The sequence below is a fragment of the Balaenoptera musculus genome, chromosome 10 (assembly GCF_009873245.2).
Source record: "Balaenoptera musculus isolate JJ_BM4_2016_0621 chromosome 10, mBalMus1.pri.v3, whole genome shotgun sequence".
In the NCBI taxonomy this organism is placed as follows: Eukaryota; Metazoa; Chordata; class Mammalia; order Artiodactyla; family Balaenopteridae; genus Balaenoptera; species Balaenoptera musculus.
Genome location: NC_045794.1, coordinates 51,751,213 through 51,775,362, shown reverse-complemented (window position 1 = coordinate 51,775,362; position 24,150 = coordinate 51,751,213). Strand labels below are relative to the sequence as shown.

Here is a 24,150-nt window from a genome sequence, read left to right as displayed (position 1 = left end):
CAAACAATGTGATGGTGTCCAATCCTAAAAATGGTCTTAACAAAAGACTTGATTAGATGCTGTGTGTATGTGTGCATACATGTTTACATTCTTTTGTGTGCCTGCTGGGCCAGGTGAGAGGGTGGGATGTGGGGTTAAAACATTTTAACCACATATTTCATCAAAAGCACCGAGCATGGGACTTCCCTGGTGGTGCAGTGGTTAAGAATCCGCCTGCCAATGCAGGGGACACGGGTTCGATCCCTGGTCTGGGAAGATCCCACATGCCGCGGAGCAACTAAGCCCACGTACCACAACTACTGAGCCCGCGCTCTAGAGCCCTCGAGCCACAACTACTGAGCCCATGTGCCACAACTACTGAAGCCCGTGTGCCTAGAGCCCGTGCTCTGCAACAAGAGAAGCCACCAGCAATGAGAAGTCCACGCACTGCAACAAAGAGTAGCCCCTGCTCGTCGCAACTACAGAAAGCCCGCACACAGCAATGAAGACCCAACGCAGCCAAAAAATTAAATAAAATTAAAAAATTAAAAATAAACTAAAATAAAATGCCATCAGCATGAAAAAAAAAAAAAAAAAGCACTGAGCACATCCTACCATGGGTCTATCCCTGTGCTGGGGCCTTGGTGACTAAAAGAAGCTGAAGGCGGGTCCCTGCCAATTTCTCCCTATGTCCCCCAGCAGGAGCTGAGATGAAAATAACAGATTTGACATCTGGAGAACAGAAGCTGTGTGGCAATTTCTGTTTTTATTTTATATGCTCTCAAAAAAAGAGAAAGAAAGAAAGAATAGTTTTGAGCCTGGAGAAGATTCATCCTGTAACATAGGATTTTTGGTATTTTCAAAGGTGCTCTACTTTGACTGAACTTTCCAGATCTGTCTAGAAAACCATGTCACAGGAAACACAGTGCATTTCCAAAGGCATTTGTTTTCATGCCTCCTGGTGTGCCAAAAAAAGTTTGCTGTTTCTAAAGAACTTATAAGTATGAAATTAAAATTTTGAAGCTTCGGAAGTTGAGCTTTTCGTAATTTCACAGACCTCTCCTCTCTTCTGGAGATGAATCAACCCAGCAAATAGAAAGGGCTGTGTTCCCACTATTTGGGGGAAGAGACCCAGGATGGCACACTCAGGCATAGATGAAACCAAAATGCACTTCCCCTGACTATGTCACTTTTCAGCTGTGTGACCTGGGTAAGTTATTAAGCCTCTTTGAAAATTCCCACTTGTTTAATTTTGCATTTGTTCCTGGGCTCGTAGACATTTAAGGTCCATCTATTCTAAGACTTTAACGTAGGCTCTCCAGAGGCTACACCAACACCCCCAATTTCAATCAGTCCTTTTGGTTTCTCTTTTCTTTCAGTGTCCTCTTTTCAGTAATGGCCTCAATATTTTTTGGCTAGCAGGAATAGTAACAGGAATCCAGAGGCGTGAAAACACTACATTCACATTTAACACATATATCTAGGCTCCCAGCTGGAGAACACACGACACTTTTTTTTTTTTTTCCTTTAAAGGATCAAAAATTAGCAGCTTCCTTGAACGCACCATTATGACTAGAAATAGAAGCTAACATCTAGTCAGTGCTAGTGTGCCAGGTTTTGATCTAAATGTGTTATTCCTATCAACACGCTTAACCCTCATCAATAACGCTGCAAAGGAGGTACTGTTATTATCCTCATTTCACAAAGGGAATGAGGAACTTGACGGAGGTCACACGCAGAAGGTGGTGGGGCTGGGATTATGAACCTAGGCAGTTTGGTTCCAACACTAGTGCTTTTTACCACCATGCTGCTCTGATCTTAAACCTCTTCAGTTAATATATATATAAACAAATTTCCTTGCAGGATAGTTTACGTAGAATAAAACGCACAGATTTTCAGTTGGATGAGTTTTGACGCACACACCTAGGTAGCCACTGCCCCAATGAAAATGTAACACATTTCCATCAACTCTCATGGCCCTTTGCAATCAGTCTCCCTGACCTCTTGTCGAGTAAACACTCATCTGATTCTTTTGCCCCAATAGCTAATATATTTTTGAAAATAATAGGAGGGAGGTGGAAGAAAGGGCTTCAAATCATATACCCATGTACAGTCAATCTTGTGACTTCTTGGGGTTTCAAGCTTCTAGTTATAGAATAAAAGTAATGAGTTGGCAAGCACTTCCCAAATTATGTTCCCTCTAGATGGTATGTTTGGTGATAAAAGTATCTCTATCATACTATGGCATTTCTGTTATCTTTCATCATCCTCCCCTCTGGACCACATCTCCTCTTGAATATGTCCTTGGTGTCTAGCAGGTGTACTAATGAGACAAAAGCAATAAAAGTAAAGACACTGAGGCCAAAATTAAATTCAAATAAGTTTGGAAACAATGGTTCAATAAAGTTAACCAGTTTTCTTTGCTGTAGGAATTTAAAGTGCTAATTTATGTTGGGTGTCCCAGAGAAGGAGATAAGCTATCAAACTCAGAATCTTTTATGATGGATACATCAAAGACCAGTGAATGTTCTGCCAACCATAGAACGTGCTGAACTGAAATCCATCCTGCAAAATATATTGACTTACTAATTAGTTTTTTTTTTTTTTGGTTCTCATTAGCTATGGATAATTAATCTTTTAAATTAAACCATAAAAACAACAGAGAGAGTAAAAGGAAAAGTTCTCCATTGTTCCCTGTCCAAACTTCCAATCTCACATTCCAGAGTAACTAATATTTAGAAGTCTGATATAAACTTTATAGCTATGTTACATATGTGTGTGATATGTCTGAATGTGTATCTACACACTTTTTTTTGTGCACGAATGGCATTATACATACATTTTGCCCTGCAACCTGGTTCCCTCTTATCTTTCCGTATCAATACAACAATACCTCCAGATCTATTTCACTGTTTTTAGCAGCTTTCTAGTATCTTTTAATATCTGGTAGGGTATTTTCTTTTTCATATCTTCTTGGATATTTGTCCATGTTCAATCTTCCAGATAAAATTCACAATCATTTTATTTTACTCCTCCCCCATTTTTTTTTTTTAAACTTTGTCATCACAATAAGATTATAACTTAGTTCAGGGGAAATGTCTATAAATATTGAATCCTTTCATTGAGAGTAAGGGATACCTTTCTATTTACTCAAGTCATCTTTTATGTTTCTAAGTAAAACGTGTAAGTTTTCTTCTTGTGGGTCTTACATGTCTTGTTAGGTTTATTTTTTAGATATTTTGTCCCTTTATTGCCAATAGAAAATTTTTTCTTATTTTTCTTGGTTATTATTTTTATAAAGCAAAATTTAATTTTGGAATTATAGATTTGCAAATAGATTAAGATAAGATTACTTACTGTTTCTAAAATTATTTTCAATTAATTAATTCTCTTGAGTTTTCCTGATATACATAAGCACATGGGGAGCAAATAATGACAATGGGTGCCTTTTCCTTTCCAAAAATTTTAGGTCACATTATGTTCTCTTATTTTTTTTATGTTTTTTGCATTTTATGGTACATTTAAAACAATACTATTATAATAATGATAGTGAAATCCTTGTCTTATTTCTGACTTTAATGGGAATATATCATCATTGACGTTGAGAATTAGTTTGAGGGATGTATAAAGACCATGCCAAGGAAATGTATTTCCACCTGTTTTTATTTTACTAAGATTAAAAAAATCAGGAATAGATGTGAATTTTATTATATGGCTTTGCAGCATATATTGAAAAGATAACAGACTTTTTCCATTTTTTTAACCTACTGATATGGTGAATTACATTAATAGTTTAATACTGAACCACATTTGCATTCTGGGATTAACACTGAAGATAATTTAGCTAACCTAAGTTATTACCAATGCATTTAGGTAGATTAGAAAAACATCAGTCTGAATAAATGTTAAAAATCTGAATTATTTCAGATTAATACATTTCATTTCTTACTTTTATACACATTTACATACAAAATTAGAACCAATTGTCTGATGGCCAGCTTTATGTAATAGGTAAGATTTCAGTCCCCGTTAATGAAATTGACGAGCATCATTTTTATAATATTTTTAATCCTAGTTAAAAATAGGGGCTTCCCTGGTGGCGCAGTGGTGAAGAGTCCGCCTGCCAATGCAGGGGACACGGGGTTCGAGCCCTGGTCTGGGAAGATCCCACATGCCGCGGAGCAACTAAGCCCGTGTGCCACAACTACTGAGCCTGTGCGTCTGGAGCCTGTGCTCTGCAACAAGAGAGGCTGCGACAGTGAGAGGCCCGCGCACCGCGATGAAGAGTGGCCCCCGCTCGCCTCAACTAGAGAAAGCCCTCGCGCAGAAACGAAGACCCAACACAGCCAAAAATAAATAAATAAATAAATAAATAAATAAAATAAAAAATTAAGAACTGTTTTCATTTAAAAAATAAAGTAAAAATAATATAATGAAGTAATACTTAGAAGTTTGTTCTCTTAACCAGCTTAACATCCTTCCTTCCTACATTCTTCTCAAGTAATTTGTCTAGAAAACTCTTTCTTCACAGAATGTACCAAAGCAAATAACAGCCCAGCTCAGATACTATGAGTCAGAAGAGTTTACAATGAATTGTGTTTTAATGTTTATACTTTTCAGTCCTTTTATTTCCTGATATTTCTGTTTTTCTAAACTAATTATACAATTAAGAGTCTTGCAAAACAGAAAAGAAAGAATTCTGGTCTCCCTGGAGTTTCTTAGTTAGGTTCATAGATAATTGCCCAGGACTTGTTTGGTCCTGGGAAGAGGCCAGATATCCCTAAAGAGAACAGAAGAATCAGAAGAGGGTAGGGAATTATCAAAGGAATAATGCAAGGAAATTTCCCAGAACTGAGAGACATGCATTTCCAGTTTGAAAGGGCCCAGTGGGTGCCTAGTTAAATAAAGAACTTTTTAAAGGCCTACTCTAAAGCATTTCATTAGGAATTTTCTGAATACAAAACCTGAAATGCCTTTCACAAAGCCTTTTTACAGAAAGCTACTAGATGTTCTCCACTAAAGTGAGGGAGTAAACAAAGAGTGAAGAAGAAATAGGATATGAGAAGTGGGTGACCCAACTCAAGAAAGAGGTAAAGGGAATTCCCAGGATAAAGGCTCAGCCGGGTCTTGAATAACAACCTGCCCACACTGGCACAAGAGTGCTCTGGGGTAGGGGGTGCCTTGGGGATGTGGAGGTGACAGGCTGTCTAAACTGTCTCATTATATGTAAAACTGTGTTGAAAGGTTGTTGAAAAATATGGGAAGAATTAGAGATAGGTACCAACAAAAAACAGAAAGCAAAAACACAACCCAAGTAAATTAAAAAACCAAACCAAACCAAACAGCAATTACTAATGAGATAGTGCAAATTAGCTAGGACTGAGGAAGTTAAACTCTCTATTATTCATCAGTCTGGGAAGATAAACAGATAATGTTAATGCTTCTCCCATACTGCAGCTGTAACATGTCATAAAGACCCCCAAGAAATCCCCCAAGCCATGCCTATGAGAAGCTTTGCTGATTGAAATATCAGGAAGAATGAAACATCACGCTCTTGCTTAGAGAATCTAAGTCACTTTGACCCAAAAAGACAGCTTTGGTTTCTCATCTAGGTGCACTACTTCAGAGAAGGCTTTTCTGAACATGACATTCCACATTCACCTTAATTTTGTGGTTTCCCAGGAAACAGGAGCCTAGGTCCTCTCTGCAGTCCAGACCTGAGGCTGATCCCTTTATACACAGTCTTGCTCTGCTCTTATCAAAACACTGCTTGGTTCACATTTGTCCTGAAATCCACCCTTCCCTCCAGTTCTATACCACCTCTATCATTTCTTTGGTGAGACACTCATGATTGCTCTGGTGTGAGGTCTCCCTTGTTGTGGGATTTACAGGTTTGTCTCCAGGAGGCTTAGGCTGATCAATCTAGGACAACTTGGAGGTTTTTGAGATTTGCTGAGACCATTGCTGCTTCGACTGGGAATAACACGCACCCCTGAGACCCTGGCAGTCTTGTCTGCTGAAGGCCTCTCTTTCTCTGATGCATTGGTTTTTCACTGGATCTGTATTCTGCTCAGTGTTAGGTTTATCATTTGTCTCCTGAGATTTGAGGGTTCTAACCAGACCTTGTTATCTTCTGGTGAAACCTGGCTATTAATACCCTCTTGTCTTCTGTCTGCTTGTCCAACATCTTAAACATTGTGCGTCTCTGAGAATGTTCCTTAGCCTCATCTGTGTCTGAGAAATTTGCTTTGGGAGAGAGCTTCTCTTTACGCAGTCCACCTGCCACGAGGCTACTGATTCTTGGGTCAGCAGTTGGGGCAGCTTCTTTAAGGCTGAGGGCTGAGACACTCAGAAGCAGTATCTTTACCGTTGACCAACAATCAGCCAGTTTCTCATGGGCTTATCTTTCAATAAAATTACACAACCTCCTGATGTAACTCCACTGAGGACAATCTGGAATTATAGGCCGCTTTGAGGAACCTGGACATGAATCATTGTTCATTTGAGAGACTCTTTTATTTTTTTCTTAAATGAATTTATTTATCTATCTATTTATGGCTGTGTTGGGTTTTCGTTGCTGCAGGCGGTCTTTTCTCTGGTTGTGGCGAGCGGGGGCTACTTTTCGTTGCGGTGTGCGGGCCTCTCATTGCAGTGGCCTCTCGTTGCAGAGCACGGGCTCTAGGCGCGTGGGCTTCAGTAGTTCTGGCTCGCGGGCTCCAGGGCACAGGCTCAGTAGTTGTGGCACACAGGCTTAGTTGCTCTGTGGCATGTGGGATCTTCCCGGACCAGGGCTTGAACCCGTGTCCCCTGCATTGGCAGGCGGATTCTTAACAACTGCGCCACCAGGGAAGTCACGACAGACGCTTTAGAACACAAGGGGGAGAGTGTTTCATCCGTCTAAAGGAGAGAGAACTTCACTGAACGTGGGAGACTCCCATCCTTTGCTTCCATTTCTCAGAGATGAATAAGTATTGACTTCTCTTTATGAGCGTGGCTTGATAATATTGTTAAGGGCCTGAGTTACTATTTAAACCATCTGTAAAAACTCTTCTTCTGTGTGTGTGCAAAATATATTCTGTTCTGCACCTAAACCTTCTCCTCTCTCCTGGCAGAGGGAAGATAAGCAGCTTAACATCTGTGTCAAGCTTCTCCCTCTCACATAGAGTCAGAGAGAGTTCACTGTTATACTCCACCAAGCGCAGACAGGCCTTATCGATTCTGTGAAGTTGTCTAGCCCATGGGCCTGCCTGTTGCCCTATTGATAGAGAATACGTTCTACTAGAAGGTTATACCCTACCCTCTATTCTCCCACCTCCAAGGGGGATCGTCCTTATCAGGGCTCCTCCTCTAACGAGCTATCCTTGAAAGAGCCCTGCAATATTGGGAACAAATGGGATGCTGTCTGGTGAGCAGCTGCCCCTTTTGTCTTCTTCTCCATGGGAGGGAGGTGGTTTTACGTGTATCCCAGATGTGCTCACATCTGCCTTCTTACATGAAGCAACAGACTTTCACTAGGTCATCAAGTCTCACTGAGCTAACTGCTAAAATCTGGGGTAAAAAGGGGGCAAGAGGGAGAACCCACCTTCAGTGTAAAAAAGTCCCCCCTGGTATCTCCTCTCCCCCAGAGACCCACCTAAAAATAGCTAGGTCTTCTAGATCTGATTTTCTGACCATCCTGAGGGAGAGTTTGGTTGTCTCATGAGACATGATGAGAAGGAATTAAAGAGAAAAAAAAAATTTTTTTTTCAGCCACGCTGTGCAGCTTGTGGGATCTTAGTTCCTTGACCAGGGATTGAACCCACGCCCTTGTCAGTGAAAGCATGGAGTCCTAACCACTGGACCACCAGGGAATTCCCAAGAGAAACTATTAAAAAAAATTAATTAATAGGACAGGCTTTTGTCTCCAAAGAGGTGTCCGGGAAGCAATGTTCAATTGGAGATTTGTAATGATTTGGAAAATGGAATGAAGAGCTGGGCTGTGAAAGCGATTGCTTTGCCATCAAAATTAAATGACCAGGATAACTAATGGGAACACCAAAGTGCCCTGGAGAAAGTTACACATAAAACAATGTCAATTTCGATGTGTAGGAGCCTAAAATTTAGGGCTCATCCCTATATATGGAGAGTCTAGATATTTATTTTTAAAAAGAGCATGCATACATTTGGTATGTAAGTTCCTTAAACAGGATTTAACATAAGGTCTCAGATATAATGACAATTAACAATGCCAGTCCTGTTTCTGCAGATGAATAACACAGTGACATGCTATTCAACTTCAAGAAAACTCCCACCTTTCTGCTCTCGTCAGCAACCATGTAGCTGATTTTGTCTATATCGCTCCATCTTAGGTTCATGATATTCATGGAACTGGAAGGAAGCTTTAAGATCAAGTCTAATCCGTATATTTTACAGATGAGAAAGCTCAAGTCAGGGAGATTTAAGTTACTTGCTTAGAGTCATGCAGCTCTTGGTACAAAAGCAAGGCCTGACGCCAAAGTCCTGTGCTCTTGCCACTGGACTACCATACACTTGAGCTCTGGATTTTTTTCATACACAGCTGCGGTTCCTCAGCTCAATCAGAAATGGTTCCAGGCCACCGAATGTGGATTTTCTCATATACCTCTCCCCATTTTTTCCCTTCAAGACCGCAGATTACTGACATGCTTAAAATATGTATTGAATTCAGATTTGTCGACTTTCTATATTTCTTCCTAATTCATGCCTTGGTGTAACTTACTGCTTTCTAAGGTGGAGATGGGGAGATAAGAGAAGAAATGAAGGAGAGTGAGCTAAGCTGTGTTAAATTACATGGTGATAAAGCTATTTGGGAGCCTTCACTTCATTAGTGGTATTAAAATATCAATCACTGGTCTTGTCTTGAGACCATTTAAGTTTTCAAGTGGGATTTACTGGGATAGAGGTACTTAGGGAACACTTGGCACATTTCTGTGGCAACCTTAGATGACTGTAGGATACTGATGAATGACAGAAAGTTTAATTCCGAAGAGGTGACCTGATGTTGAGCTATCTTTTGTAGGTGGCCGCAATCCATCAATCTACACAGAAGGTTGGAGCAAGGGTCTCCAGGGATTAGCAGATTTCTAAAAGTAAATTCATTCTTTTATCTCATTCAACTCAAATCCAATATGGCTGTTCTCATAAATCAATTCAGTAAGACAAATAGTTACTAACTGCCCACTATACACAACACTGTTATTAAATATTGGAGAAAGAATAAAAGATAGTTCTTGCTCTTGAGGAGTTATAATTCTGTAAGTCATGTATTTTAATAATCTCATTAGAATGGGGTATTCTAATTCTCATTAGAATATCTCAACAAAAGACTTTACTTCATCAGACGGTAAGTAAAAAGATTGTAGGAAACAGGCTCCAAACTCGTAAGAATACTAGCAAGCATTGCTTTGGAAAAATAAATGACCAGACTTTCTAGGTACAGATTATCCACCAATGAAGGCTATCTGTAAAATATAGTAGACCCCTTTGTCAGGGAGCAGAGGGGAGATATGTTCCAAGACCCCCAATGGATGCCTGAAACCACAGATAGCATGGAATGCTATGTTTTTTCCTATATGTACACACATATGATAAAGTTTAATTTATAAATTAGACATAGTAAGAGGTTAACAATAACTAATAATAAAATAGAACAATTATAATATACTGTAATCAAAATTACGTGAATGGGGTCTCTCTCAAAATATCTTACTGTACAAATTCTTTTTTTTATAAATTTATTTATTTATCTTGGGCTGCGTCGGGTCTTTGCTGCTGCGTGTGGGCTTCTCATTGTGGTGGCTTATCTTGTAGTAGAGCACAGGTTCTAGGTGCGCGGGCTTCAGCTAGTTGCGGCGTGTGGGCTTAGCTGCTCCGCGGCATGTGGGATCTTCCTGGACCAGGGATCGAACCCGTGTCCCCTGCATTGGCAGGCGGATTCTTAACCACTGTACCACCAGCGTAGCCCCTTACTGTACAAATTTAATACCTTTTTTATCTTAACTAGGCACTTATACACTGTGGCTGTAACTTTCGCAGTTTGAGGTGTGACAGCAAAACTAGCATAAATTTCTTTTTCCTTCTTCACAATTTCATGGATAGAAGATTTGTTCTTACTGTAGATCTTAGCAACCTCGGCATATGATATTTTTTTTCTTATTGAGAACTTTCACTTTTCACTTAAAGGAAGCACTTTACAGCTTCTCTTTGGCATATTCGAATTGTCAGCATCACTATTCTTGCACTTCGGGGCTGTTATTAAGTAAAATAAGAGTGACTTGAACACAAACACTGTGATACTGTGATAGTTGATCTGATAACGCAGATGGCTACTGAGTGACTAACAGGTGGGATACACCTGACAAAGGAACGATTCACATCCCAGGTGGAAGGAGCGGGACACTGCAAGATTTCATCGTGCTACTCAGAATGGTGCACAATTTAAAACTTATGGATTGTTGGTTTCTGGGATGTTCCATTTAATATTTTTTGACTGAGGTTGACTGCGGGTAACTGAAACCACAGAAAGCGAAACTGAGGATATGGCGGTGGGGGGGAACTACTGAGTTCAGTGAGGGTTTATATATTCACATCCTCTGATGTTTACAAACCGCAGCACTGTGGAGTGGTAAAAATAGCACTGGACAAATAATCAGATGATTCACGATAAAGTTCTAGTTCTTCCCATGTAATAGTGTTGGAAGTTAAGATATTTAACCTTTTGGGGGCAGTTTACTCATCTTTAAAATGAAGGGATCAGAGAAGATGATTTTTCTAAGTTCCCTTGAAGCTCTAACATCCCAAATTATGCTATTCCATATCTGAGGGATCACACACACATACACACAACCCCGAGGGAGTTTTAAACTATTAAGTTAGATAATACATATTTTGATAGTGAAAAAGAAATGAAAGAAAATATCAGTTTAAGGAAAAAGAGATGATTGAAATTTACTAGGCCCTACATTTTGTAAAGTTTTTAATCAGATACCTTCCTTGGTGAACACAGATCACAGTCATTTCTGTACTAATTAAAGGAGGCTCTGGTGCTGGGTCATCTATCAAATCATCAGATTATGTTTGATTATCCATCAGACAAGGGGTAAATGTTAAGCACTTACGTAAGATGCAGAGCTACATGGGTATCAAAAAGCCATAACTATAATTTTAAGTCAGTTGCAAGATGAAACTTGTGAGGGAAGAGAAGGTGCTTACCTTGGTCCAAGGTGGCGTGTCCAGCCCTCCTCCCACGTGCAGAGTAGGAAGGTGAGAGCTGGGCTCTGCAGAAGGTGCATCAGGTACCTTCTTCCCTCAACCTCCTCTCCCCTGACCCTCTCACATTCCAGCCAGGCAGGACTGGACAGAAATGCAGAGCTTTACGCAGCAGCATATTTAAGGTGCTTTAAAATCTTACATTAATACTTGACTAAAATATGCCGTAGAGACTGACCCAAGGAAATATGAGGTCCATTAACATTTTTAGTTTTCTAGGAAAAGGAGGGGAATGCACTTGATTAGTTTATTCTTTTTTGTTTATTCTAAGGTATTTTAATTCCACAAGCAAATTGAGATTCATTGAAAATAAGAGCTAGTTTTTAATTTGCTTTTTAAAGCTAAACATTCTCCATTTCTCTCTAGAAAACTTCTCCGAACCCAAATGCTTAAAAAGCATAAATTGGATTATAAAGTGTTCATGGCTTTTAATATCTCACCTTCAAATTGCTTTCTCTTAATTTTCTCTCAGATAACCATGTTAAATAACACGTTTTAAAGGCTTTAAGAGCTTTATTCCCCCCCCACCCCACTTGAGGGAGGCTCCATTTTAGTAACAAAAAAATGTATTTCAAATGAAGCATTAGCCTCAGATAGCTTACCTCCACCTTGGCTCCAGAGCAACTTGGATTTCCGATTCTTCGAGCAGGTCAGTGACTTGGGGAACCAGTAAAAGAGCCGGGCTATTCTTCTGAATGTCTTGTTAAAGTCACTTCTTATGGCCATAGCTAGAACTGTTAAGTGTTCCAGAACAACACTCCACAGATAGCACGGATGGGGAAAACACAGTAATACCCACATATGACACTTTAGCTGTGAACTCTCTTTCAGCCAATATGTCTGGGGACCACCTGTTAGCCCTAAATCCCCTTCCCCTGTCATTCCTTTGGTGTCTTTAGCCCTCATAACTAGAAACTGTATTAATAGATGTTCTTTCTAAAGAAAGAGTTTTAAGCTTCAGAAACTCTAACCTAAGGCAACACTTGATAATTTTTAAGTACAGACCCCACCCCTGCCCCACCTCCTCTACAGAAATACAATTACTTTCACACAAGAGCAAAGTAACCAGTATCCACTAACTCAGCATCCAACAGAATTGTCAATGGCAATTCGTAGGACTTGCTGGTGATTAACACACTACCTCCTAAAGCCATAGCCTTGATCCCATTTGTTTTGTACATCTTTTACTGGAAAAATGATATGTATTTTAAACCTTGTCAGGAATCTATCCCAGAAAAAAAGAATATGACTGATTCTTACAAGTCAAGAAGTGTATAAAAGAAAAAGATTTTTTCCAGGATAGTTTTGGTTTTTGACCCTTTGAACATTTCTCCAGACCCTTCTTTAACTTTAGTGTGTGATTTCAGCGGACACCAGCATTTGGCTGCCTGCTCTGCCAGTGGGACTGGGGTTCCCATCATCACCCCTGGAACTACATCTAACAACAGGTCTTTGTGCATTGTTTACGTCAAAAGAAATAAACTTACTCAGAGACTAGTCCTTACAAGAGCCTGATGTAATAGTTGCACAGTGCTTTTTTATATGACACACTAAATTTCTGGAGCTGATTTATACACACACACACACACACACAAAAGGATATTATCATATTACCAGTTTCCGTTTCCAGGTCAGATGTTTTTGATTTCTATTCCATTTTCATGAGTTCTTAGAAATATGCCTAGGAGTCTGCTTGTAAGTGACAAGTGGGGAGAAAGTTCAACTAAAACAATAGTGTAAGACTTTCTGATACTTTCATCTTCCTAAAAATAGGATGTGGGCTGGTGGATGCTGCCCAAAACAATAGCATTAAGATTTCCTTATGTTTTCCTTTCAACAGTGTCTGTCCCAGCACTTCTCAGTTTTGAAAGTTTGGGTAACTATAAATTTTTTGCAGCACCTCCTCAAAGACAAAGCACAATGCGAAAAATGCCCTTCTGAGTGGACTGAAGTCAGAGATAAAAGCTCTGGTTGTGGCTGTGATTCTGAAGGGACAATAAAGTTTAGACATTTCAGTCAAGATTGCTTATTCCTACTGATAGTCCCTTTCTTAATTCCAAACAACAAACCTCTTACTTTTAGCACAGAACACCACAAAAAGCAAACTTCATTGCTTAAAAATATAACAGAAAAACAAACTAAAACACGTTCTGGATAACTTTTTTTTTTTTTTGGATAACTTATTGATGCAGGTATTATATTTTTAAAGAGATATTTTGAGGAAAAGATCTTTTTTTTTTTAATAGAGACTTTTTTGTTTTGTTTTTGTTTATTTAGTTGCACCAGGTCTTAGTTGTGGCAGGCGGCCTCCTTAGTTGTGGCTCGCCGGCTCCTTAGTTGTGGCTTGCCAGCTCCTTAGTTGTGGCATGCATGTGGGATCTAGTTTCCTGACCAGGGATCGAACCCAGGCCCCCTGCATTGGGAGCGTAGAGTCTTATGCACTGCGCCACCAGGGAAGTCCCTGAGGAAAAGATCTTTACATCTAAGAAGAGACACTCTGCTTCGACACAGTGTAACGAGGTCTATAAGCCACTTACACAGTATTTATTAATTTCCAAAATAATCAAAATGGGACATTTAGAAGATGTGATGGGATTATTTTCCACATTTCTTCCCTAACCTCTCCTCTAATTCCTTTTTTATTTACTCGAAGATATCCCTTTTTTTCACATAATTTACGTTCACTTATTTCATTTTTGATTATTCCTTCCGCTGTTAGACCTATAATCTCTTTTTTACATTAAGAGTTAAATCCTACCTCACACCTGTCAGAATGGCTAACATCAAAAAGAACACAAATAACAAATGTTGGTGAGGATGCAGAGAAAAGGGAACCCTTGTACACTGTTGGTGGGAGTGTAAATTGATGCAGCCACTTTGGAAAACTAAAAACAGAACTAAAAGTAGAACTACCATATGACCCAGCAACCCACTCCTGGGTATATATCTGAAAAAAACGAAAACACTAATTTGAAAAGATACATGCACCCCAATGCTCAAACCAGCATTATTTACAATTGCCAAGATACAGAAGCAACCTAAGTGTCAACTGACAGATGAATGGATAAAGAAGATATGGTATATATATATAATGGAATAGTACTCGACCATAAAAAAAACACGAAATTTTACCATTTGCAACAATGTTGATGGACTTAGAGGGTATCATGTTAACTGAAAGAAGTCAGACAGAGAAAGACAAATACAGTATGACATCACTTTTATGTGGAATCTAAAAAATACAACAAATTAGTAAATACAGTAAAAAAGAAACAGACTCACAGAAAGAACAAACTAGTGGTTACCAGTGGGGAAAGGGAAGCAGGGAGGGGCAAGATAGGGGTGGGGGATTAAGAGGTATAAACTACTATGTATAAAATAAGCTACAAGGATATATTGTATAACACAAGGAATATACAATATTTTATAACAACTGTAAATGGAGTATAACCTTTAAAAATTGTGAATCACTATATTGTACACCTGTAACATATAATATTTTGCATCAACTTTATATCAATTAAAAAAGAAGAGACAGTATCAAAAAAAAATGAGTTAAATCCATTAACTCTTCTACTTGTTACATATAATATTTTTAATCCCTGTCTTTTGGAAATATATCCCAATATTGAAAAAAAAAAAAGCTAGTAAATTAGAGATGCAACTTATTTTAAAGCTAATTTCACTTACATAGTAACTCTGAAAATTTGGTTAGCAGACCAATGTCACCATGTATTTACTGACATAAGGTGTTTTGAATGAGGATGCATTCTTGAGGGTAAACTACTGAAAGCAAGAGTGCTTGATTTACATGTTGCTGTAATGGGGAATACAACAGTTAGTCTTAATTAATACTAGTGTGGAACAGAACTGTTCTTACCAGTATAACTTACACATATACAATCCCCACAGCAAGCGTTTGTTTATTGGTGTTCTTTTCTAGAGGTGCTTAAATAAAAATGAAATTTGCAAATATATTAACTGATCACATAATTTAAGTAAAATTTTACCTAGTGTTCAGTGATATAAACATTTAAACTACACAATTAGACACTGATGTTAGATGGTCGAATAGAAAATTAAAATTAAAAGGGATTAAATACCCCCTTGCCCCATACACTCTCAGACTAAACAGTTTTTGACAGGGGATAACTGTATTTATAAAAGTAATGTCATTGACCCATACATTTATTTTTATAATGTATACATGTGACACTTAAAATTCCCTACTACAATGATGCATCAATTTGAGATTTCAAATAACATCCTAATCCGTTTTCAGTTTTCCAATGTTCATGACAGCCAAATTTATTTACTACTTAGGACATGATCTCTTTATGATATACAGGTTGTACATGATCATACTTCAGTCATCTAAGAAGTCAGAAAGCAAAACTAAAACCAAATCCTTCTTGGGCAAAATAATTTCTCACTGAGCACAATCCTTTAGTCTAGAACTCTGTGTACATTTTTCAAAGAGAAGGCTCCTTTTGGATTTGTATAGCATACATTTATGAATTTATGAAAGAACTTCTACGAAACTTGGAATCAGTGGGTTTTATAAGAGTCACAAAATTGCCCCTCGTGTAATTTCTGAGGATAATTTACCATTACCACCCATATTATTTTTCAAAAGATAACTTTTGTTTCTCAAACTGCTGTACACAGAAAAATACAAACTCTTCACATTACAACTGAGAAATTTATTGATACTTCTTCATGAAGTAGTAAGCAGAATTAAAGTAAAGAAGAAATATACAGCTTAAAACAGTTGAAATGATCCTAAAATTTTTATGACAATTATACATTTATGGCCAAAATAAAAATGAACAGTTTTCAATAATTAAATCACTTAAAAAATTTTGCTCAATAATTTACCTGAAATTAAACAGATACAAGGATAACTGGGATAATGCCACTTTATCCTTCTCAAAAAAACTGTGATCCTAGTAAAACAGTGGTTCGGTTCTGCTCCCCACTCACAAAAGCTACCTCTCCATTCTATCACTTATAAACGTGTTAACAATCAACCTTTACTGATTTGTAAGGACACCAATTTTGGTTCCACTTAAAAATGTTTCCAGTAGGCAGTCAGAGATATATGACTTAGCTGGCCCTTACTCAGAAGAGTCGAGGATCAGTAAGTATCTCAACGTATCGGTCATGGCTTTCTTCTCAGTGCTCACTGAGGTCAAATGTCCTCATATAATTATAAATGTTAAAAAGTAAAATTACATCTTAGCAGCCAAAAATTTATATATTTTTATGTATTTACAGTATTGTACATATTTACATGACCACATCAAATAGTGAAATGTAGAAACAAGAGACCACCTACAGAGGCATTCGTTTAATGCCCCAACATTATTTTCCTGTGCAAACTGAAACTTGCCTCAAACTTCTTATAAAGCTATAGACAGTCAACATTGCGAAGGCCACCATCCATGGTTAAAGAGCCAAACCTAAAACACAAAAGAAAAAAGGCAATCTCAAAAGATTCATTTATTTGGCCTCCAACATTTTAAAGAAGAATATAAAATACTTTTCAGATGAATAAACTATTATTTTTAAAGAGTTAACCAACTATAATTTGCTCTATTTCTTACTGAAACACAGTGCCACTATCATAAATATATGAAAAAATACAACTCAGTGGCTGGGGAAGACTTCTTAAGAGAAAATGGGGGAGTAATGTAATCTAGAAAGTGTTAGAAAGAGCTGGATAATTTCTTTTGGTGGGGTGGGATTTATAAGCAAAGATGTGGAGTTGGGAGTCAGGGACAGTAAGGAATGGAATCTTGCTAAAACAGAATGTTACTTAGAGGAAGAGTGGAAAATAAAGTTGGGTGATTAGGCTGGGGCCAGACTATTATATTCTTTTAATTCAAGTATGAATTTAGACTTGGCTTTTTAGGTAACAGGAATTTAGAAATTTTTGAGCCAAGGGAGTGGTATGATTAGATCAGTATTTGGGAATATTACTTTGGCTGTAAAACCCATGACAGATGGGAAGGGCTGGTTAGGGAAATAGGTAGTAGATTATTATCATGGCTCACAAGGTAGGGGGAAAGGAGATCTAAACGAGGTTGATGAGGGGGAACACAGAAACGTTTGAAGGAAGATTACCAAACTTGATGAAAGGGAGTAAAGAAGAGTGAGTGTCTAAAATAATTTATGGGGACTTCCCTGGTGGCACAGTGGTTAAGAATCTGTCTGCCAACGCAGGGGTTTGATCCCTGGTCTGGGAAGATCCCACATGCCGCAGAGCAACTAAGCCCACGCGCCACAACTACTGAGCTTGCGCTCTAAAGCCCGCGAGCCACAACTACAGAGCCCGCGTGCCTAGAGCCTGTGCTCTGCAACAAGAGAAGCCACGGCAATGAGAAGCCCGCGCACCGCAACGAAGAGTAGCCCCCACTCGCCGCAACTAGAGAAAGCCCATGCAGCAATGAAGACCCAATGCAGCCAAAAATAAATAAATAAAATAAATAAATTCATTAAAAAAATAAATAATAAAATAAAATAATTTATGTTCATGGTAGGAGGAGAAAGGGGAAGAAGATGAGGAAATTACAGGGGAGACTGAGTTGGGAAGGATGATGTTAAGTGATTTTAGATACAAAAAAATCTGAAGTGATAGATATCCATATGGAGACAGTGTACAAGACCTGGCTTCTATTACTAGTTCTGGCATAAATCCTTAAGTGGTCATTTAACATTCAAGTTATGATTCTGCCATGTCTGATTACCCATGTATTGTCAAGCCTGCAAGTAAAATAAGACTTACTGGACATGCTTTGGGAAGTGGGGATTTTATTCCACAAAACATGTGATTCAATATAAAATTTTGTTAAAACATATTTTAATAGTCTTTTCTACTTGCTAATCTTTAGCCTTTCAGAATAAATTTAGGATTTAGCTAAAGTTGTGAAGAAACTATAAGTTGCATAAATTTATAAAAAGTTATAAAGAGTTAGATAATTACTATGTAGCTACTATAAACCAATAGGAAACCAACAGAAAACCAATAGGAAAAAGACTTTAAAACCGAATAGGCAATTCACAGAAAAAAAAATTGAGTAAACATATAAAAAGACGTTTGACATCACTATTAACCAAAGATATCCAAATTAAAACAAGATGTTGGTTTCTACTAAACAAACTGGCAAACATCTAAAAAACTGATAACATTCAGTGTTGACAATGGGACTGTAACAAGCCTTTTAGAGAACAAACTAACAACGCCTATCAAAATTCAAATGTGCAGGGTCTTCCCTGGTGCCGCAGTGGTTAAGAATCCGCCTGCCAATGCAGGGAACACGGGTTTGAGCCCTGGTCTGGGAAGATCCCACATGCTGCAGAGCAACTAAGTCCGTGCACCACAACTACTGAGCCTGCATGCCACAACTACTGAAGCCCACGTGCCTAGAGCCCGTGCTCCAAAGAGAAGCCACCGCAATAAGAAGGCTGCGCACCACAATGAAGAGTAGCCCCCACCCACTGAAACTAGAGAAAGCCCACGCGCAGCAACAAAGACCCAATGCAGCCATAAATAAATAAATAAATAAATCTATATATATAAAAAAATTCAAATGTGCATACCCTTTGACCCAACAACTCCACATCTAGAAACATCAAGAAGTCAACCTTTCAAAAATTCTTACACAAGCACATGAAGGTATATATACAAGTGTGTTCACTGAAGCATGTTTTGTAATTGTGAAAAATCAGAAACAACTTAAATGCCCAACAAATAGGGATGCACCAAATAGATATGGTAGATCCATACACTAGGATATCAGGCAGCTGTTGAAAATGAGAAAAATAGAGCTATATGTATGGATATGAAAAAGTACCCTTGATATACAGCCTTAAGTGAAAAAAGTAAGACTAAACCAGTATGAACAGAATCCATTCTTATAAAACACACATGCACAACAAACTATTAATAGTGATTACTTCTGTGGGAGTGGGGAGGTATGAGAAAGGGGAGGTGGGGTCTTTTATTTCAATTTTTACGATTATATATTGTTTAAACATTTTTTTTTACCAATTCATTAAATTCATTTTAAAAAATCGATAATGCTATAGAAGCGTCTGATAACTTTCTGCATGTAGCTCAAATATCATGTGATTTCCTGACATTTAATCTTTCCAAGCCTTATGAACATGTTTGGTCTTTTATTTGAGAGAACAGGGCTAGTGGGGAGATAGGAGGCTGGGTTCCAGCTCCAGCTCATCTTTTCAGGTATGAATGTCAACACCTGTGGAACATGGACAAAGACTATCTGCTGTGCCCTGGAATGCAAGGCTGGAATGCACGCTTAGTGAGGCCATGCAGCCTGAAAGTGCCCTTCAAGGGTACAAAACACCACATAAATGTGAAATCCTTACATTAATATCTTGCGGGTGAGAGGACCTGTGGAGAAGCACCTAAGGGCTAGAAAGAGAAGGGTTCTGTTCATGAGCCAAATAGGACTTAACTTCTCTGAGGAACCCGGACAAGGAAACAGCCACCAAAGTGGCTTTATTGGCTCTGTACATTTTCCAACTCTCTTTCTCCTTGATCTATTAGGATTCTGGAGATAAGCAGACACTCAGCTCCTCAAAGAACTCCATGAACAGATGGCGCTCACGTGCAAGGAGGGGTTCAGAGGGCTCTGTGAGTTACACAGCACTGATCAGAGTGCTGGCACCTCCTAAGCAACTCTGAATCCAGAACTGAAAATGATAATTCTAATGAGAAAATGTTTTGAAAAATGTGCAAAGGATTTTCGTTTTCACAGACTGATTCAAAGAATTCTATTAACCAGTGCTTCTATAAAATGGAATCAATCACAGTTGACTTGTCTTTATCAAAACAACCCCAAACACATTAAAAGGCACCATGAAATTCAAAAAACCTAAGGGTTCTGACTTAATATTCCTTTCCCACTGCTTAACCTATTGATACAGGAAGACAGACAGATACAAGTATAGATGTATGTTTATGTACTCAATTGCATATATAATCACAGGGCAGAATGATCTTTGTATTACTCACCTTTCTAAAATATGATTATTTTCAGCAAGTTCTTTAACTACCCCTTCCATTTCTTCCTTTAATTTCTTCATACTATATTCAAAATAAAGATAAAAGTACCTGTGCTCAAAAAAAGTATGCAAGTGTTTTACAGTTATATTTATAGTATGTTTAGTTCTCTAGATTGATCTAAGTCATTAAATAATATTAGCAAATGTATTCATAACAAATATACAACATTTCAAAATAAAAGAGCAAGATCACAAAATGAAATAAAAACAAATGGAAACACTACAGTTACCAAATAATAAATTTCTTACCCAAGAGTCATTTCTACTAATGTGTTAGAACATGGATAAATTGGGGTCATGGTATGTTTGATTCCACTGGAGGCTGCAAACATTTTCTGTGGCAAAGTTTCTTGTAACTAGAACATCAAAAACAAACAAACAAAAAAACCATATCAATCACAGGACAGAATACTTACTACAGATCTTAGATCAAATGTTACAGGTTTTAATAAGCCCTTTATAGCTTTAAGTTTTAATTTCAAAACCATCAATGATATAATACTTAAAACTCTTTAAGAAAAACTTTGCATATAGATGATTTTAAAAAATGGTCTAGCAGATGTTTTTCACTGTAAAACATCTTAAAACTTGGCTCAAAATACATACCACAAGTGGGCAAGCAGAGCTGAATATATGCATATTATACCCTATTTCTCTCTTCTCAAACATTATCAGATATAAACTTAGAAGAATTTTATTTTAATTTTTCCTAGTAGGAAAAAGCCTTTTTTTTCTAGATAATTTTGAAGCTATACCTCATTAGTATAGTCTTGATACTTTGATACTTCTTCTTCAATATCAAAACACTGATTAGTTAGGGATAATAACTGTTTCCTAAGATGAAGCATCTTTCTGAAAACCAAAAAGAACCAATTAATAAGCAGTCTAATGAAATATTATTTTTACTTAAAATATATAATATACATTAAATTATATATTGTGCAGACAACCACTAATCACCCCCCAAAAAGTTTACTTACCTCAACCATTCTTCTGACTTATCCAAAAAAGCCTCGTACTTTTTAACACATTCATCTGTAAAGTGGGTCATAGCTTTTGTTGCATGATAATACAGTTTTTGCCTGTAATTTAGAAATAATCAGAGGCTTAAACCAATGTCACTGTTTCTATTTCCAATATTAAAGAATTTTCAAATATACGAAATTTATTTCCTGTAATGACTGTTGTGGGTTTAGAATATTTACGGTAGAAAGCCTAAGGTTTCTAAGACAGACATTATAGCAGCAAGAGGAGAAAAAGAAGGTTGATAGTGGAGAATGGTCAAAAACTATTTATCCAATGAGGTTAAGGTTAAGGAGGTGGTTAAGTCTGCCCTTGCCTATGTTCTCCATTATCTGTCCTTCTGCAATCAGAGCACAGGAGGCAGAAGACTGCCCCCTTATTCTCCCGTCTCAGTAACCTCTCAACCAGGGGCCAGATGAGTGGGCCTCAAATATGTGCACATACAGTAACAATTCTATAAAGCCAAGATTAAAATGTATTTTTTATTATGATTAATTCCAACTTTAAGAAGAAACATAACCAAAATTAAACATAATCTGGACACTTACTTATCAAATTTGTGGATTTGTTCTTCATTATAAGCTAGTCCTAAAAATAAGAACATGTATTACTCTTGTAAATGTAGTATCATAAAATCACATGCAATTTTATTTTGAGATTATTACTTCATAAAGGCTAAGAGTTTAAAGCAGATGTCACAAACTTCTGACCCATGGGTAGATACTGCCCACAAATGCTTTTATTTGGTCTGTACAGTGCTAATGTTAAAAAAAAAAATTAACTGCCAACATTTAAAAATCAGGATATTTCTAATAAAGTCTATTTCTAGCTTCTCTTGAGGTCTAGGAACATTGGAAAAACAATCAGGTGAATCTGAGTAGTGGCTCTCCCCTTCACACGGGGGTGGGGTCCTCCTCTCTAGTCCCCTTCAGTTTCCACGGGCCAATCTCATTCCTTTCCGTTATGTGTGTGGCCTCTAGAGGTTTCAGAGTTCTGATCCCTGATTTGAAATACTCAAAAGGTTGGTTTTAAGGATAATTTTTAATACCTTCAACCTCTTCCCTGACAGAACCAAGTCTCTGAAATAAATAACTTATGTAGTCACCCTTACAAATATACCAAATTAATTCAACCGAATTACAACTAGTAGGGCTGACTCAGATTAACAAATGGAAAATTTTACTTACTACGTTCTGCTTTGTCTTTTTTGAACTGATAGTAAATCTCTGTGATGCAATTTAACAGGACTTGTAGCTTTTCTACACTATTTAAAAAAGAAAAATCCAAATAAATTAATTGAGTCAATGCGAAAAAGGACATTTAATAATAAGAGCAGAAACTGCCAATGCAGTTATAACTTACTGTCTATCTTTTGGATGAGTGCCTTCTTGATGGGTCCATGTATCTGCCAGCAATCCACCTGGAGATAATTTGCTTTCAATATCCTGAAGACTGGTTTCGATTGTTCCCTGAGAACTGGAAAGCTAAATAAAACCAATGGGTTCAGATCCAGATTACCAAAAATCAGAAATGATCATCACAATGCCAATGGAGCCTAAAGTTTGAATAACATTTCTTTTGTAGATTACTTCAGTTCAAAGTCAGAATAATTATTTTTATCTTTAAATGCAAGGACAGTTTCTTAGGTTATATTCCACCAAGAGTACAATATGATAATAAAACATGAGTATTAATATATTTTATAGGGCTTCCCTGGTGGCACAGTGGTGAAGAATCCGCCTGCCAATGCAGGGGACACGGGTTCATGCCCTGGTCTGGGAAGATCCCACATGCTGCAGAGCAACTAAGCCCGTGCGCCACAACTACCAAGCCTGCGCTCTAGAGCCCATGAGCCATAACTACTGAGCCTGCATGCCATAACTACTGAAGCCCGCGCACTGAGAGCCAGGGCTCTGCAACAAGAGAAGCCACCGCAATGAGAAGCCCGTGCACTGCAGTGAAGAGTGGCCCCCGCTTGCCGCAACTAGAGGAAGCCTGCACACAGCAACGAAGACCCAACACAGACAAAAATAAATTAATTTTTAAAAATCTTAGATAAAATATATTTTATAAAACATTGCTTACATCTAATACTCTTTTTTAAAAAACACAGAAAATACTTTTAATCATTCAATTAAGCTTGTTTCTTTATCTACAAAATATGGTTAGTACTCTATCTCATGAAAATCAAAGAGGAGAATTATTAGCATAGTCCCAGGTATAAATGTAGATATGCAAAATTGTGCTCTTTGTTTAGAGCTAAAAAGAAAAGTACCTCCTCTTAAAAACAAAAAATGAAACCTCATCTAAGATCCTGTTCATTTTAAGCTTAGTAAATTTATCACTTATCTACCACAGAACTGAGAGCATCTGTAAAAGTTTTGAAGAAAGGATAAAAGTTGGACTTAAAGGATGAATATGTTTGAATATTTTAAGTGTCCTGATACTATTGTTTTTCAAATTAAGTTTTAAGGGGTGGTTTATGCTGCTACTAGCAACAAACAAGCGTGCCCGTGTTAGCACTGGCATTATATGTAATTCTTAAAGCCTTGCTAATTTGAAAGACAAAATGGTATCTTACTGTTATACTACGCAATTTTCTATTACTCTTGGGGTTGAACTTTTTTTTCCAAGAGTTTCACTTAGATCTATTCATTTTTAAATCATTTCTAAATGTTCTCTATTTACTGCAGATTTAATGTTTTCCTTATGCATTTGTATGAATTATTTTCATATACATAAAAAAACCCTTTATCTAATTTTCTCAAT

At 37.6% G+C, this 24,150-nt stretch overlaps 1 protein-coding gene across 1 annotated transcript in view; it reads right to left on the bottom strand.

The window, feature by feature from the left end:
- Nucleotides 1-14,469: 14,469 nt before the first annotated feature.
- TBK1 (TANK binding kinase 1) overlaps nt 14,470-24,150 on the bottom strand; it is a 40,971-nt gene continuing 31,290 nt past the window's right edge. The window contains exons 14-21 of the mRNA XM_036866509.1: nt 22,744-22,865; nt 22,569-22,645; nt 21,930-21,969; nt 21,339-21,440; nt 21,114-21,210; nt 20,608-20,714; nt 20,309-20,380; nt 14,470-16,727 (exon numbers count right to left, since the gene is read on the bottom strand). Of these exons, the coding sequence (XP_036722404.1) occupies nt 16,676-16,727; nt 20,309-20,380; nt 20,608-20,714; nt 21,114-21,210; nt 21,339-21,440; nt 21,930-21,969; nt 22,569-22,645; nt 22,744-22,865 (669 nt within the window). The 3' untranslated portion in view covers nt 14,470-16,675. The remainder of the gene's footprint in view (nt 16,728-20,308; nt 20,381-20,607; nt 20,715-21,113; nt 21,211-21,338; nt 21,441-21,929; nt 21,970-22,568; nt 22,646-22,743; nt 22,866-24,150) is intronic.